The following is a 15237-nucleotide window of genomic DNA, read 5'->3' as shown; positions in this document are numbered from 1 at the left end:
TATACATGTGTTCCCCATCCTGAACCCTCCTCCCTCCTCCCTCCCCATACCCTCCCTCTGGGTCGTCCCAGTGCACTAGCCCCAAGCATCCAGTATCGTGCATCGAACCTGGACTGGCAACTCGTTTCATACATGATATTATACATGTTTCAATGCCATTCTCCCAAATCTTCCCACCCTCTCCCTCTCCCACAGAGTCCATAAGACTGTTCTATACATCAGTGTCTCTTTTGCTGTCTCGTACACAGGGTTATTGTTACCATCTTTCTAAATTCCATATATATGCGTTAGTATACTGTATTGGTGTTTTTCTTTCTGGCTTACTTCACTCTGTATAATAGGTTCCAGTTTCATCCACCTCATTAGAACTGATTCAAATGTATTCTGTTTAATGGCTGAGTAATACTCCATTGTGTATATGTACCACAGCTTTCTTATCCATTCATCTGCTGATGGACATCTAGGTTGCTTCCATGTCCTGGCTATTATAAACAGTGCTGCGATGAACATTGGGGTACACGTGGCTTGATGGTCTGCTCTGAGCCAGGTATTGAGAAAGGTAATGAGTCAGGGTTCTCAACTCTTCTTTGAAAACAAAACTAAACGAATATCTGGACATGTGCTTCAAAGATTCCAATTGAATTGGTCTAGGGTGGGGCTTGGACATTAGTATTTTTCAAACTCCCCAAATGAATTTGACATTTAGCCAGAGTTGAGAACTACAAACTTAAGTATAGAAATGCCAAGAAATGGATGTTGTTCTTTATGGAGCTTAAATTCTAATAGTTGGGGAGACAGACATTCAAGAACAAATAGTCATATATGTGTAAAATTAAAAGTGATAAGTGCCATGAAGAAAATGAACAGGGAACTTTGAGAGAAAGGATATAGTAGAACAATGTGTGTGAAACCACAAGTCTTTCCAATATTACAAGGAGTAATATTTAATGTGAATTTTTAAGGATGAGTATAGTTTGGCCAGGCAAGTAAGCAGATGAGAAGAAAAACATTTTTGATGAATTTGAGTCATGGAAGAGCCTGGCATGCTTTGAGCAAATAAAAGCAAGCCAGGGTGGATGGCATGTGTGAGGGATGGGAAGAGTGGCTGAAATGAGGTTGGAACCGAAAAAAGGAGTTTGTTAAGAATTTGTTAGGTTTTCTCAGGTGCATTGAAAAGCCATGTATAGCATTTTAGAGACAAAAACAATTTTTAAATTTGTAATTTTACTCTGGTTTCCCTGTAGAGGATAACAGGGGTTCAAACCAGAGCAGATGGAGGGAGACAAAGTATAAGTTTGAAGTTAGATAAGGGTGGTGGCCACGGATATTAATAAAAGTTTACAGATTGGATATATATTTTGAAAGAAGAATTAATAGAATTTGTTGGTGGAGTAGCTATAAGCAACGAGGGAAGATCACTCATCATCGAGGATGATTCTCAGGTTTTTGGCTTAAGATACTGAGAGCTGATGATGCCACTTACCTTTTTTTCTTTTCTAATAGGCTTTGTTTTAGGGCAGTTTTAGGTTTGCAGCAAAATCGAGCAGAAGGATTTTCATGTTCCTCATGGCTCTACACATTTCTTTACCTACTTTTGCCTTTTATGGGTGTTTTATATAAACACAATATACAATATGTGGTATTGCATCTAACTTCCTTTATTTTTCATAATGTTTTTGAGATTCTTCCACGTGACAGCATATATCGGTGTTTCATTTCTTTTTATTATTGAATGGATAACTACATTCTGTTAATTTATTAACCTCTTGATAAACATTTGGATTACGTCCAGTTTTTGGCGTCTATGAATAATGCTACTATAAATATTTGCACGCAAGTCTTTGTGTGGACATATATTTTCATATCCCTTGTGTGGATTCCCAGGAATGGGATTGTTGTATTATATGTGAAGCATGTATTCAACTTTTTAAAAATAGGCTTTTTTTTTTTTAAAGCAATGTTAGGTTCATAGCAAATTTGAGCCAGAAGTTGCCTTATAAAATCAGTCCTCCGTATCCTCAGATTCTGCATCTGTAGATTCAACCAACCATGGATTCAAGTACTAAAAATTCCTGAAAGTTCATAAAAAGCAAAACTTGAATTTTGTGCACAGGCAACTGTTTACATAGCATTTACATTGTGTTAGGCATTGTAAGTACTGTAGAGATGATTTGACATATGAGTGTGTATGTGTGCAGCTTATATGCAAATACTCCACCATTTTATATAACGGATCAGAGCATTCTTGCACTTTGATATCTGCAGGATTGGGGAGGCAGATCTTGGAACCAATCCTCTAAGGACACCAAGGGATGGCTGTGCTCTCTACCCCCTCCCACATCAGTTCAGTTCAATCTCAGTCCTGTCCGACTCTTTGCGACCCCATGGACTGCAGCACTCCAGGCCTCCCTGACCATCACCAATCCCTGGAGCCTACTCAGGCTCATGTCCATTGAGTCTGTGATGCCTTCCAACCATCTCATCCTCTGTCATCCCCTTCTCCTCCTGCCCTCAATCTTTCCCAGCATCAGGGTCTTTTCCAGTGAGTCAATTCTTCACATCAGGTGGCCAAAGTATTGGAGTTTCAGCTTTAGCATCGTTTCTTCCAATGCATATTCAGGATTGATTTCCTTTAGGATGGACTGGTTGGATATCCTTGCAGTCTAAGGGACTCTCAAGAGTCTTCTCCAACAACACACTTGAAAAGCATCAATTCTTCAGCACTCAGCTTTCTTTATAGTCCAACTCTCACATCCATACATGACTACTGGAAAAACCGTAGCTTTGACTAGATGGACCTTTGTTGATAAAGTAATGTCTCTGCTTTTTAATATGCTGTCTAGGTTGATCATAGCTTTTCTTCCAAGGAGCAAGCATCTTTTAATATCATGGCTGCAGTCACCACCTGCAGTGATTTGGGAGCCCAAGAAAATAAAGTCTCTCACTGATTCGTTTCCCCATCTATTTGCCATGAAGTTATGGGACCGGATCTTAGTTTTTTGAATGTTGAGCTTTAAGCCAACTTTTTCACTCTCCTCTTTCACTTTCATCAAGAGGCTCTTTCGTTCTTCTTCACTTTCTGCCATACGGGTGGTGTCACATCATTATCACCCAGACTCCATAATGAGGGTTCACTCTGTGTTGCATATTCTACTCCACTCTCATCTTGCTAGTGTGGTTTCTGAGGAAAAATTGGATGTAATTCTTATCTTTGCTCCTCTGTTAAGTGAGATGTTTATCTGCTCTGCCTTATATAAGGTTTTTTATCTTTGATTTTATTGAAATGTGAATATGATGCACCCACCTAGGTGTAGGGTTTTGAGGGATGTTTGCTTGCTTTGTTTGGCATTTATCCTGCTTGGTGTTCTCTGAGCTTCTTGGATATGTGATTTGGTGTCTGACATTAATATGGGGGAAATCCTCAGCCCTTGTTTCTTCAAATAATTCTTCTGTTCCTTTCTTTCCTTCCTTTATTCTTCTTTTGCTTTTTGGAAGTTTGCTTTTAGAAATATGCTCCAGGTCAGAAATCTTTCCTCAGCCTTGCCTGGTCTACAAATAAATCCATCAAGGCCTTCTTCAACTCTGTTACAATGTTTTTGATCACTGGCATTTCTTTTTGATTCCTACTTAGAATTTCCCTGTCTCTGCCAGCATTGCCCATCTGTTCCTGCATGCTGCCTACTTTGTGTGTTCAGTGCCTTCACTTATTAATCACAATTGTTTGAAATTCCGGGTCTGACAATTCCAGTATCCTTGCCGTGTTAGAGTCTGCTTTTGATGCTTGCTCTGTCTCTTTAAACTGTGTTTTTGCTTCTGTTCCTGCTGGGTCTGTTTCTGTAGGCTTTGTGTGCCAGTAGGTCCTGCTTCATACTTCCCCCTGAGGTTGCTTTCTAAAGGAGATTGCAAAAATCAAGAGATTCCTATTCTATGTAGAATTAAGTGCATTCTTGCAGCCTTCTAGAATTTGGTCCTGATTTATCTTCACGGGCTCATTTCTGACTATGGCTTCATACATAAATTGGCCAAAGTAATGTTCATTGAACATGTGCCCTGTGTTTTTTCCATATGTCTTTATTTTTACCATTCCCTCAGCCTGGACTACTTTTTTCCCTTTTATTATTGTGAAAATTCTACTCATCTTTAGAACAAATTCAGATCCTCTTTCCACAGAGTTTTCTAAAGGATACATACCTTTACCATAACCTTTGGTGTATACTTCTTATACAGGTTACTACAGGATACTTACCACAGGCTGGTTATGTTGTTATCGGTAACAAAATTGTTTTCCTAATCCCTCCCACCTCTTCCACCCAAGAACAGCTTGACGGGAGTGATCACTTTTTATTCATCTCTGTACCCACCTGAGATCCAGCAAAGTGTTTCTAAAGTTAGTAGACACTCAATATTTATTGAACTGAATTAATATATAGAGAATGTTTTCTTATTAAAATTTCTTCATTTAAATCAACATTTCAAGAGAATATTTTAACATATGATAATAATGACTAGGATATCCTAATGATTCATAAAAACCATTTGTTAACTAATAAAGCCAGCTATACCTGGGATTTGCATTTAACATGTCATGACCCCTCTTTCTTTTGACCGAAGACATTTAAACATTTTATGTCTTCATAGAGTGAAAGACGAGAAAAAGCATTTGTAGTCAGTAGAAGTTTTTTTAAAAAATATTGCCTTGGATAGGTAAGAACTATTCCAAATATATTCTCTGTGAATCCCTGATGTCTCCATGAAATTGTTATTCCTTCCGCAGTGCTGTATTGAGGGTTAACATGACTGTTGTCTGTATCTGAGAAATGACCATATTTCCTTTTCGTTCTCAGCAAGAGTAATTGAAAGTAGAATACCTTACTAAGTGTTGGCCCGTGACAGTGTTAACACTCTTGACTATCTCTTAATGGCAGAACGATTGTTTGCTGAGTGGGAGTTTTATAAATCCCCTGGCACTAGTATGTCCCGATAATTATGATGAAGTGCATTGGTCAGTGCTGATTCGGTGGTCCCCACCCTGGCAGATATTTCATTCACCGTTCCCTGGCCCACTTCCACTTGTCCAGTTATTAGAGACCTTTGCTACTCTTCTGTGCTTGCCTAGTGTTATTTTTTAAAATCACATTTTACAGAAACCTCGAACCCACACGTATTTTAGACAGTCTTCCATTTAGAACAGTTCATCTCTCATGGTATTCACAGAATCTAACTAATGGGGCAAGAAAATACTCTTTTAAGATCTTTTTTAAATTGAAGTATAATAAAATTTATAATGTTTTGTTAGTATCAAGTGTACAGCAAAGTGATTCAGTTGTACATATATATATATATATATATACTCTTTTTCAGATACTTCTCCATTATAGGTTATTACAAGATATTGAGGAGAACTACATTCAGTATTTTACAATAACCAATAAGGGAAAAGAATCTGAAAAAGAATATACATATGTATGAAGGTACATATGTATGTATAACTGAACCACTTTACTGTATATTTGAGACTAACACAGCATTGTATATCAACTATACTTCAATAAAAATTTTTTTAAAAAAGAAATTGAGTATACTGTGCTATAAGGTAGCTCCTTATTATTTGCCTATTTTATATATAGTATTGTATATATGAAAAAATACTTTTAAATTTTGTTTCTTTTAATGGCAATCAGTGGCTCCTGTTTGCTATGTAATTGTCGTTTGCAGAAGTAAAAGTTAAATACTCCCACCTACCCTGTAGAGTACTTCATTCCTGGAATAAGCAGTTACTTTGAAGGAAATGGCAACCCACTCCAGTATTCTTGCCTGGAAAATTCCATGGATGGAGGAGGCTGGCAGGCTATAGTTCATGGGGTTGCAAAGAGTCAGACACGACTGAGTGATTTCACTCACTTTTGAAATCATGAGAAATCACTGTTTCTCATCTGATAAAATCTGAAATTGAAGCACTAGTATCTGTCTATGGGAATTATAGGTGTGTGTGGTCTGGTTTAAAATTCTTTTTATTTTTCAGAAACTTGTTTTACAAGTAAACCTCAATAACAAGGAGAAGAGAAAAAAATTAGACTATGGCTTCCTCCAGGCAATTACAAAATAAAGGTCAGCGTATGAGTGGAAAATGACCATAAAAACATTTTTACGAAATACAGCCGTAGATGTGCCAAATATAACAACTGTATCCATTTGCTTTCAAATCAATTGCATTTTTAAAGTACTTTCTCTTAGAATACTTTGGTATAAGGATAGAAACAGAGGAGAGCCAGCTGATAGATTGTTAAAAATATGGAATGGTTCAAAATATTAATGTAATTCTAAGGGTGACTGGGTAACAAATGGTACATTTGCTCGTTGTTCAACCTGACATAATTAATATTCCAGGTCATGCTTAAGTTCCCATGATGGAGGGTCTGAAAGGGGAAATTCAAGAAAAAAATATATCTATTATATAACTCATTGCCTTTTTTTCCTTTCCTTTTGACGAGTCAGAATCATAGCCTTAAAAAAAAAAAAATCAGTGCTTTCACACCTCATTTGCCGTATTCACCACTGGGCCACCAGTCAGCAGCCAGGCCTGATCCAGGGAGGTCAGTAAGAAGCTATTAGCAGCGTCCTCTCCTGAGATTTCTTGGGTCTTATTGAGTTGAATGTTAGCATGACAGTACTGCAAATAACTCAGTTGTAGGCTTCTTTTTTTTTTTTTAAACAGTTAGCACAGATTTCCCCATAGTGTTGGTCACTCTAGAAAATTATTGCTGAAAATGAAGTCCCCAAAGCAAGCTTGGCAGTAGCCCTTCTAAGTTGTGAAAAATGTGAAAACGGAAAAATATGTCATAGTCCCTGAGGATTAACTTTTTACTTATTACTGTGACTCATAGTAATATTTTTTTAAAAAATCCACAACAAACCCTTAGTCACAAAGTGGCTTGCAAATTAATGAAATATAGCCATGGAGACAGTAGTTGAGGCTGTTTTATTTACTTAAAGAAAATAATAATTAAATGAATACTGTATTAATATAAATAGGGTATCTGCTTGCTATAGGGATTGCGGGGGTTGGACCATTTTCATTGACAAAAGTTAGGCAAATGTATTAAATTAATTTCTAAAATACTGACACCTTGAAGATTTTAAATGATACATTTTCCATTCAATTAAAATATATTTTTCATCTATATATGATTGAAATTGCAAAGAGAATACACATGAGGAGGTCTCCATATAGGTTGCAAAATATAATTTAAGAAAGCTATCATGTCTACTGATCTATTTGCATTTCCCATCTAGCCTATGTATACATGTGCATGCAAATGTGAAGGAGATCAAAGATTTCTAATGGGGTAAAGCTAACAGTGGGTTGCTGTTATTCAGGTAGATAGATATTTTTAAATGATAAATTATAATCTAGTTACATTGTATCTATTTTGCCATGTTAATCTGTAAGATTATGGAAATGATAAACTAATGGACTTCAGTTAACTAGATCATCACAAAACAGAATTCTATTCTCTTGTATGTCTTTCATAAACTATGAAGATTTAATTCTGCTTTATGTCAGACTAGTCTTTTTAGTCTATTTAGTCTTTTTATACTATTATATCAAATATAATAGTATAATATTTATTGTTATTTCTCATTACAATTGATTTATAGTCTCATCTTAGAAAATCACCCAAAAAATCATATGAAAATTACCATCCACTTAAAAGTTACTATCCACTGAAAGCTACTTTGAATGTGTGTATAGATTTTCTTACATTAGCATCATTAAAAATATCTGCTTATGTGTCCACCTTGTTCTGTATTTAGTATTATAGTAAGAATATGTTAACATGACATTAAAAATGGCTTATACAATGCCTATAATGTTTTCAATACTTTCTTTCTTGTATGAATTATATAGGGAAAAATTCTCAAAGAAGAGTCAATTCAAAACATTTTTAAAATAGGTAAATATACTTACATTAACTTTTTCCTTAGCATAGGAAAAATTGAGTTGGAGGTGACTCAATAGGTCCAGAATAATTTGGTTCTAGATCACAATGTATTCAAAAGGAAAGTGAAAAGGATATAATCTAAAACTTTAAAAGAAGTCAGTAAGATTTTGAAATAAAGTCAAATTTTACTAAGATATTTATGTGGCTTGGGAAAGTAAAAGTAAAATAGACTTCATGGGCCTTTCTGAACAGTGCATTGTTTTTCTCTATAAGCATTTAGCATTCATTTTTTGAGTGTCAAGCACTTTGGTAGGCCCTCAGTTCAGTTCAGTTCAGTCGTTCAGTCGTGTCCGACTCTGCGACCCTATGAATCGCAGCATGCCAGGCCTCCCTGTCCATCACCAACTCCCGGAATTCACCCAAACTCATGTGCATCGAGTCGGTGATGCCATCCAGCCATCTCATCCTCTGTCGTCCCCTTCTCCTCCTGCCCCCAATCCCTCCCAGCATCTGGAGATGCAGAAATACCTAAAACAGAGTCCCTCCAGCTGCTTGCTTAGGGAAGACCGACACACACAAAGATAATTATGAAACAATGTGATAGGCACTATGATAGACTTATCCCCAAGCAATTAAGGAAGCACTGGGGATGGGACTTGAAATCTCATCTGAGTTGATACTCTTGTTGTTTGTCACCAAGTCAAGTCCAGCTCTTTGCAACCCAATGGACTGCAGCATGCCAGGCTTCCCTGTCCTTCACCATCTCACAGAGTTTGCCCAAGTTCATGTACCACTCCTTGGCTCTCTCTCTGTCCTTTTCTGAATACATTGGCTGATACCTTGACAAATCAATCTGTGGGAAATTATCATGGCTTGATAATTCCCTTCCTGTGGTATTAGTTAGTCAGCTCAGTCATATCTGACTCTTTGCGACCCCATGGACTGCAACACGCCAGGCTTTTCTGTCCATTACCAACTCCCGGAGCTTGCTCAAACTCATGTCCATCAAGTCAGTGATGCCATATAACCATCTCATCCTCTGTCGTCCCCTTCTCCTCCTGCTTTCAATCTTTCCCAGCATCAGAGTCTTTTCCAATGAGTCAGTTCTTTGTATCAGGTGGCCAAAGTACTGGAGCTTCAGCTTCAGCATCAGTCCTTCCAATGAATATTCCAGATTTCCTTTAGGATGGACTGGTTGGATCTCCTTGCAGTCCAAGGGACTCTCAAGAGTCTTCTCCAACACCACAGTTCAAAATTAGATAGAGGTTAATATGGGCTTCAGACTTTATGTTTGGAGGCTCCAAAATCACTGCAGATGATTGCAGCTGTGAAATTAAAAGACACTTACTCCTTGGAAGGAAAGTTATGACCAACCTAGATAGCATATTCAAAAGCAGAGACCTTACTTGGCCAACAAAAGTCCGTCTAGTCAAGGCTATGGTTTTTCCAGTAGTCATGTATGGATGTGAGAGTTGGACTGTGAAGAAAGCTGAGCACTGAAGAATTGATGCTTTTGAACTGTGGTGTTGGAGAAGACTCTTGAGAGTCCCTTGGACTGCAAGGAGATCCAACCAGTCCATTCTAAAGGAGATCAGCCCTGGGTGTTCTTTGGAAGGAATGATGCTAAAGCTGAAACTCCAATAGTTTGGCTACCTCCTGTGAAGAGTTGACTCATTGGAAAAGACTCTGATGCTGTGAGGGATTGGGGGCAAGAGGAGAAGGGGACGACAGAGAATGAGATGGCTGGATGGCATCACCAACTCGATGGACGTGAGTCTGAGTGAACTCCAGGAGTTGGTGATGGACAGGGAGGCCTGGCATGCTGTGATTCATGGGGTCGCACAGGGTTGGACACTACTGAACGACTGAATTTGAACTTAAATATGGGCTTTCCAGGTGTCACTAGTGGTAAAGCATCCTGTTTATTCAGGAGATTCAGGTTTGATCCCTGAATCAGGAAGATCCCCTGGAGTAGAAAATGGCAACCCATTCCAGTATTCTTGCCTGGAAAACTCCATGGACAGAGGAGCCTGGTGGGCTATAGTCCATGGGTTCGCCTGGAATGGCTATAGTCCATGTGGACACAACTGAACACACACACAGAGAGGTTAATACTTACTGAGGAGTTTGCCTGGAAATATAAAGTAAAATATATTTTATTTTATGAAATAGGTCTTCCCTGATAGCTCAGTTGGTAAAGAATCCGCCTGCAAATGCAGGAGACCCCAGTTCACTTCCTGGGTTGGGAAGATCCCCTGGAAAAGGGATAGGCTACCCACTCCAGTATTCTTGGGCTTCCCTTGCGGCTCAGCTGGTAAAGAATCCGCCTGCAATGTGGGAGACTTGGGTTCGATCCCTGGGTTGGGAAGATCCCCTGGAGAAGGGAAAGGCTACTCACTCCATAGTCCGTGGGTTTGCCTGGCATGGCTTTAGTCCATGTGGACACAACTGAACACACACACACACACACACACACACACACACACACACAGGTTAATACTTACTGAGGAGTTAGACTGGAAATATAAAATAAAATATATTTTATCTTATGAAATATAAAAATATTCTATTCCCCAGGATAGCTCTTCAAAGGCAATACTGTAGTTCATCCTAATACTTTAGACTTGCTTATTCTGAAGAGGTAAATATAACAACTAGAAATATTTATGAATCTGATAGTGGCATAAGAGAAAAGCACATTTTTAGGAAAAACAGGCTAAATGGATACATTCTTTGCACTGAATGTCTACAGAACAACCAAACAAGTCATTCTGTCCTTTAAAATATGAGTTTTCTTTGTGAATATGCATTTGCATGTATGAAAGGAGTAAAAACTGTAGTTCTATATGGTTTGTGTATTCAAACATCATTGAATTTTCAGAAAATGGAATATAAACTTGAATTTAACCTTTATTCCATGTACATCTATGGAACCACTATTGCATAACAGGAACTGTATTAAATAAGTCTTGACTATTTTGATGCAGAGTGTGACAAGGCCAGTCATAAAACAACAAGGGTAATGTTACATTATAGAACCATGTGGATACAACTCATTAAATAAAGGATGTATACATATAGCTGATCTACTTTGTTGTGCAGCAGAAACTAACACAATATTGTAAAGCAATTATATTCCAATAATGAAAAAATATAGGATGTTATTTTGAATGATTATATAAACACACACACACACACATATATATATACACACATATGTACATACACATGTATTTTTATATATATACCATTTAGATTATTATTTTAAGGAACTTAAAATGACTAGCATTAGTTAGGTTGTATAATGAATGCTGCAGCTGCTGCTAAGTTGCGTCAGTCGTGTCCAACTCTGTGCGACCCCAGAGACGGCAGCCCACCAGGCTCCCCCGTCCCTGGGATTCTCCAGGCAAGAACACTGGAGTGGGTTGCCATTTCCTTCTCCAATGCATGAAAGTGAAAAGTGAAAGTGAAGCTGCTCAGTCGTGTCCAACTCTTCGCGACCCCATGGACTGCAGCCTACCAGGCTCCTCTGTCCATGGGATTTGCCAGGCAAGAGTACTGGAGTGGGGTGCCATCGCCTTCTCCAGTGTAATGAATAATCATTCAAATAATCAAATATTTATTAAGTTCATACTTTGTACCTGAAACTGGTTCAAACATTATATATTTGAGTTTGTGTGTGAATGTATGACTTCTAGAGATGGTTAAATATACATATACATAGCTAATGGTTAAAAAACAACATGAATGCCTTAAGGTCCTTCTGTTATTTTTTTCTCAGGTACAATTATCTCAAATATGTCACGTGTGGCAGAAACTATAGCTCAGTTGTTCTTAGTGTATTTAGTTTTCAACCATGAATGGTTCCAAAACTGTTGGCCTGGAGACAAAGGGTCTTTTGTAATCTCAGACAAATTGGACTTCCCTGTGGTTCAGAGGGTAAAGAATCTGCCTGCAACGCAAGAGACCTGGGTTTGATCCCTAGGTCAGGAAGATCCCCTGGAAATGGACTGGCAATCCACTCTAGTATTCTTGCCTGGAGAATCAATCCCATGGACAGAGAAGCGTGGTGGGGGTCGCAACGAGTCCCACACTGAGCAACTGAGCTACTGAGTGACTAACACTTTCTTTCACTTATATGAATCTGAAGTCCACCTCTTATATAGTTTAAAATAGTCAAATTTGTCTGGGACAACTTTATCTTCCCTTTATTTTATGTGAAAATGAAAGATAAAACCAAAATGATGTGGTTCTGCTTTAGATTCCAGGAATATATAATTCACCGTTCAGAAAAGATCCTGACCCATGGGAGCTGAGGCTGCAGAAGGCTAAGCCTCTAACACACCGACTCCCGGAAGTGAAGCGGAAGCGCTCCATCTGCCTTAGCGACTGGCTCGCTTGCACCAGCGCCCGGTCCTTTCCTCGGTCCGGAATTCTGCCCCCTATTGACAGGAAACGCTGTCAGGTACGCATTAATCTTACATCAGAATTGTCCCAGTGATCGTATTCTTTCTGGTTTTTTTTTTTTTTAGTTACTGTGTTTTGTTTTGTCTTTGTGAATAGAAAGAAAAATTACTTTTTACTGAATCTAATTTTTTTTTGGCTATGACGTGCAGCTTGTGGGATCTTATTCCCTGATCAGGGATTGAACCTGGGCCCTCGGCAGTGATAGCACTGAGTCCTAGCCACCGGACTGCCAGATAATTCCCCCAAATCTAATTTTCAATAATAAAAATGAAGTGCATTTTAAATATATACCAAAGAAATATTCAAATGTTTCCTTGGTACTGAATTTTATTGTTCTGACTATGAAAATAACACACAGAATTTGGGGCTAGTATGTATCTTTTTTATGTAACAATATTGTGGTAATGGCATTTATTATAACCTGTTGTTGCTAGAAAAATCCTATATATTATCAGCCTCTCATCTGGTGGGTCTTGTACAAGTGTGCGTACCAAGTTGCTTCAGTCGTGGCCGGCTCTATGCAACCCTATGGACTGGAACCTGCCAAACTCCTCTGTCCATGGGTTTCTTCAGGCAAGAACACTGGACTGGGTTGCCATACCCTCCTCCAGGGGATGTTCCTGACCCAGGAATCAAATCCATGTCTCCTGCCTCTTCTGCATTCCAGGTGGATTCTTTACTGCTGAGCCACTGGGGAAGCCTGATGGTTTGTGTAATCATATACAATTATCAACCTAATTTGGATGGGAGTCACTGAAAAAGTATAACTTGGAGAATTAGGAGGGGGGACCAAAAATGCAAAATTCAAGTAAAGACAAAAAAAAAATCTTCACTATGGATTAAGATATAGCAGGATCAATCCATGACTTTCTAGGGCTAAAGGGTGGAGTGGGGGGAGTTTTGATGATTGTCACTGTCCTGAAAATCCCAAAGAACAACACTTCTGTTGCTGTTCCCCGCCCCCACCCCTATTTAAACTGGACTAGACAAACTGCCTCCAGGAAGCATCCACCCGGAAATGGACTGACTTTGGTTCATGCAGCCAGGCTTCCAGAACTGCTACGGACTAGCTTCACATACAGATTTGCCCCTGTGTATCTATTGCTGTATAACAAGTTACTCCAAAGTCTGATGGCATCAACCAACACACATTTCTTTGCTCAGTGTCTGTGGGTCAGCGTTGCAGGTCCAGCTTAGGTGAGTGCCTCTGACTGGGGAAGACCTCTCATGAAGTTGCAGTCAAAGTGTCAGCGGGGGTATAATTTTGTATCAAAGCTCGGCAATGGGTGGAAGGAGAGGAGGGTGGGGAGATCCTCTACCAAGGTCACTCACATGGTTGTTGTTTTCCTGTCTCTGTCTCTCCTCATTCAGTCTCTATAGTGCTCCCTTCCCTGGAGATCACAGGTGGGGCTGGAAGTGCCAGTCTTCTGATCACTTGGTCTTTCTGGTGACCCATCTCATCCGGAGGCTGAGAGACTTAGGGGCTGTAGCCTAAGTCATCTTATTAGCATAAACTTGGGTGTAATCTTGCCACGAGCAACAAAAGATACTCCTGTCATTGGGAAATTGCAAAGATTCTAGGAGCTCTGTGCCAGGAGCCAGGGACAAAGACCAAATATTTCTTACTGTACCACAGTGGTATATATATGAAGATATATATGTATACATTTACATAAAGATATACAGTCATATATATATGGAATACACATCTGTATGGAAGATTTCATTATATATATGTGTATGTACATACACATATACATATATAGGTGTGCACATGATCATATGTGCACATAATCACACATGTGCACATAATCATAGAATACATTTATCTAACATACAACAAAATAATTACCCCTGCTAGTAATTTCCTTTCCCTTTCCTTCTTTCTCCATCTCCTTCCTTCTTATCCCTGATTCTCCGCCCCACCCCATCATGCATTCTTTTCCTTCTTTCTCTTATTTTCCTTTCACTTTCTCTCTTCACTCATCTTCTCTTCTCACCTTCTCTCTTATCATCTTTGACTTCTTCTTACTCCCTTCCTTTCTTGCTTTCCCCCCACCCTTCTTTCCTGTCCTGTTTTCACAGGATGGGAAACCAATTTCCTGTCAGTCAGTTCAGTTCAGTTGCTCAGTCGTGTCCGACTCTTTGCGACCCCATGAATCGCAGCACGCCAGGCCTCCCTGTCCATCACCAACTCCCGGAGTTCACTCAGACTCACGTCCATCGAGTCAGTGATGCCATCCAGCCACCTCATCCTCTGTCGTCCCCTTCTCCTCCTGCCTTCAATCTTTCCCAGCATCAGAGTCTTTTCCAATGAGTCAACTCTTCGCATGAGGTGGCCAAAGTACTGGAGTTTCAGCTTCAGCATCATTCCTTCCAAAGAAATCCCAGGGCTGATCTCCTTCAGAATGGACTGGTTGGATCTCCTTGCAGTCCAAGGGACTCTCAAGAGTCTTCTCCAACACCACAGTTCAAAAGCATCAATTCTTCGGCGCTCAGCCTTCTTCACAGTCCAAGTCTCACATCCATACATGACCCCAGGAAAAACCATGGCCTTGACTAGACGAACCTTTGTTGGCCAAGTAATGTCTCTGCTTTTGAATATGCTATCTAGGTTGGTCATAACTTTCCTTCCAAGGAGTAAGCGTCTTTTAATTTCATGGCTGCAGTCACCATGTACATATTCATACTTTTAATGTAAATAACAATACTAATTAATTAGTGCTGGTTATTTTGCAGGAGACATAGGAAAGAAGGGTTTGATCCCTGGTGGGGAAGATCCCCTGGAGAAGGAAATGGCAACCCACTCCAGTTTTCTTGCCTAGAA

At 39.2% G+C, this 15237-nt stretch overlaps 1 protein-coding gene across 2 annotated transcripts in view; it reads left to right on the top strand.

Annotated features, from left to right (window-relative positions):
- The window catches only part of SPATA17 (spermatogenesis associated 17), a 228536-nt gene that overhangs the window by 132529 nt on the left and 80770 nt on the right, over positions 1 to 15237 (top strand). For both annotated transcript variants that reach the window (XM_010853276.1, XM_010853277.1), the window contains one exon: positions 12205 to 12408. In XM_010853276.1, coding sequence (XP_010851578.1) covers positions 12205 to 12408 — 204 coding nt within the window. The remainder of the gene's footprint in view (positions 1 to 12204; positions 12409 to 15237) is intronic.

This window comes from Bison bison, unplaced genomic scaffold, assembly GCF_000754665.1.
Source record: "Bison bison bison isolate TAMUID 2011002044 unplaced genomic scaffold, Bison_UMD1.0 scf7180017864325, whole genome shotgun sequence".
NCBI classification, from domain to species: domain Eukaryota; kingdom Metazoa; phylum Chordata; class Mammalia; order Artiodactyla; family Bovidae; genus Bison; species Bison bison.
This window is presented reverse-complemented; position numbering and strand designations above follow the sequence as displayed.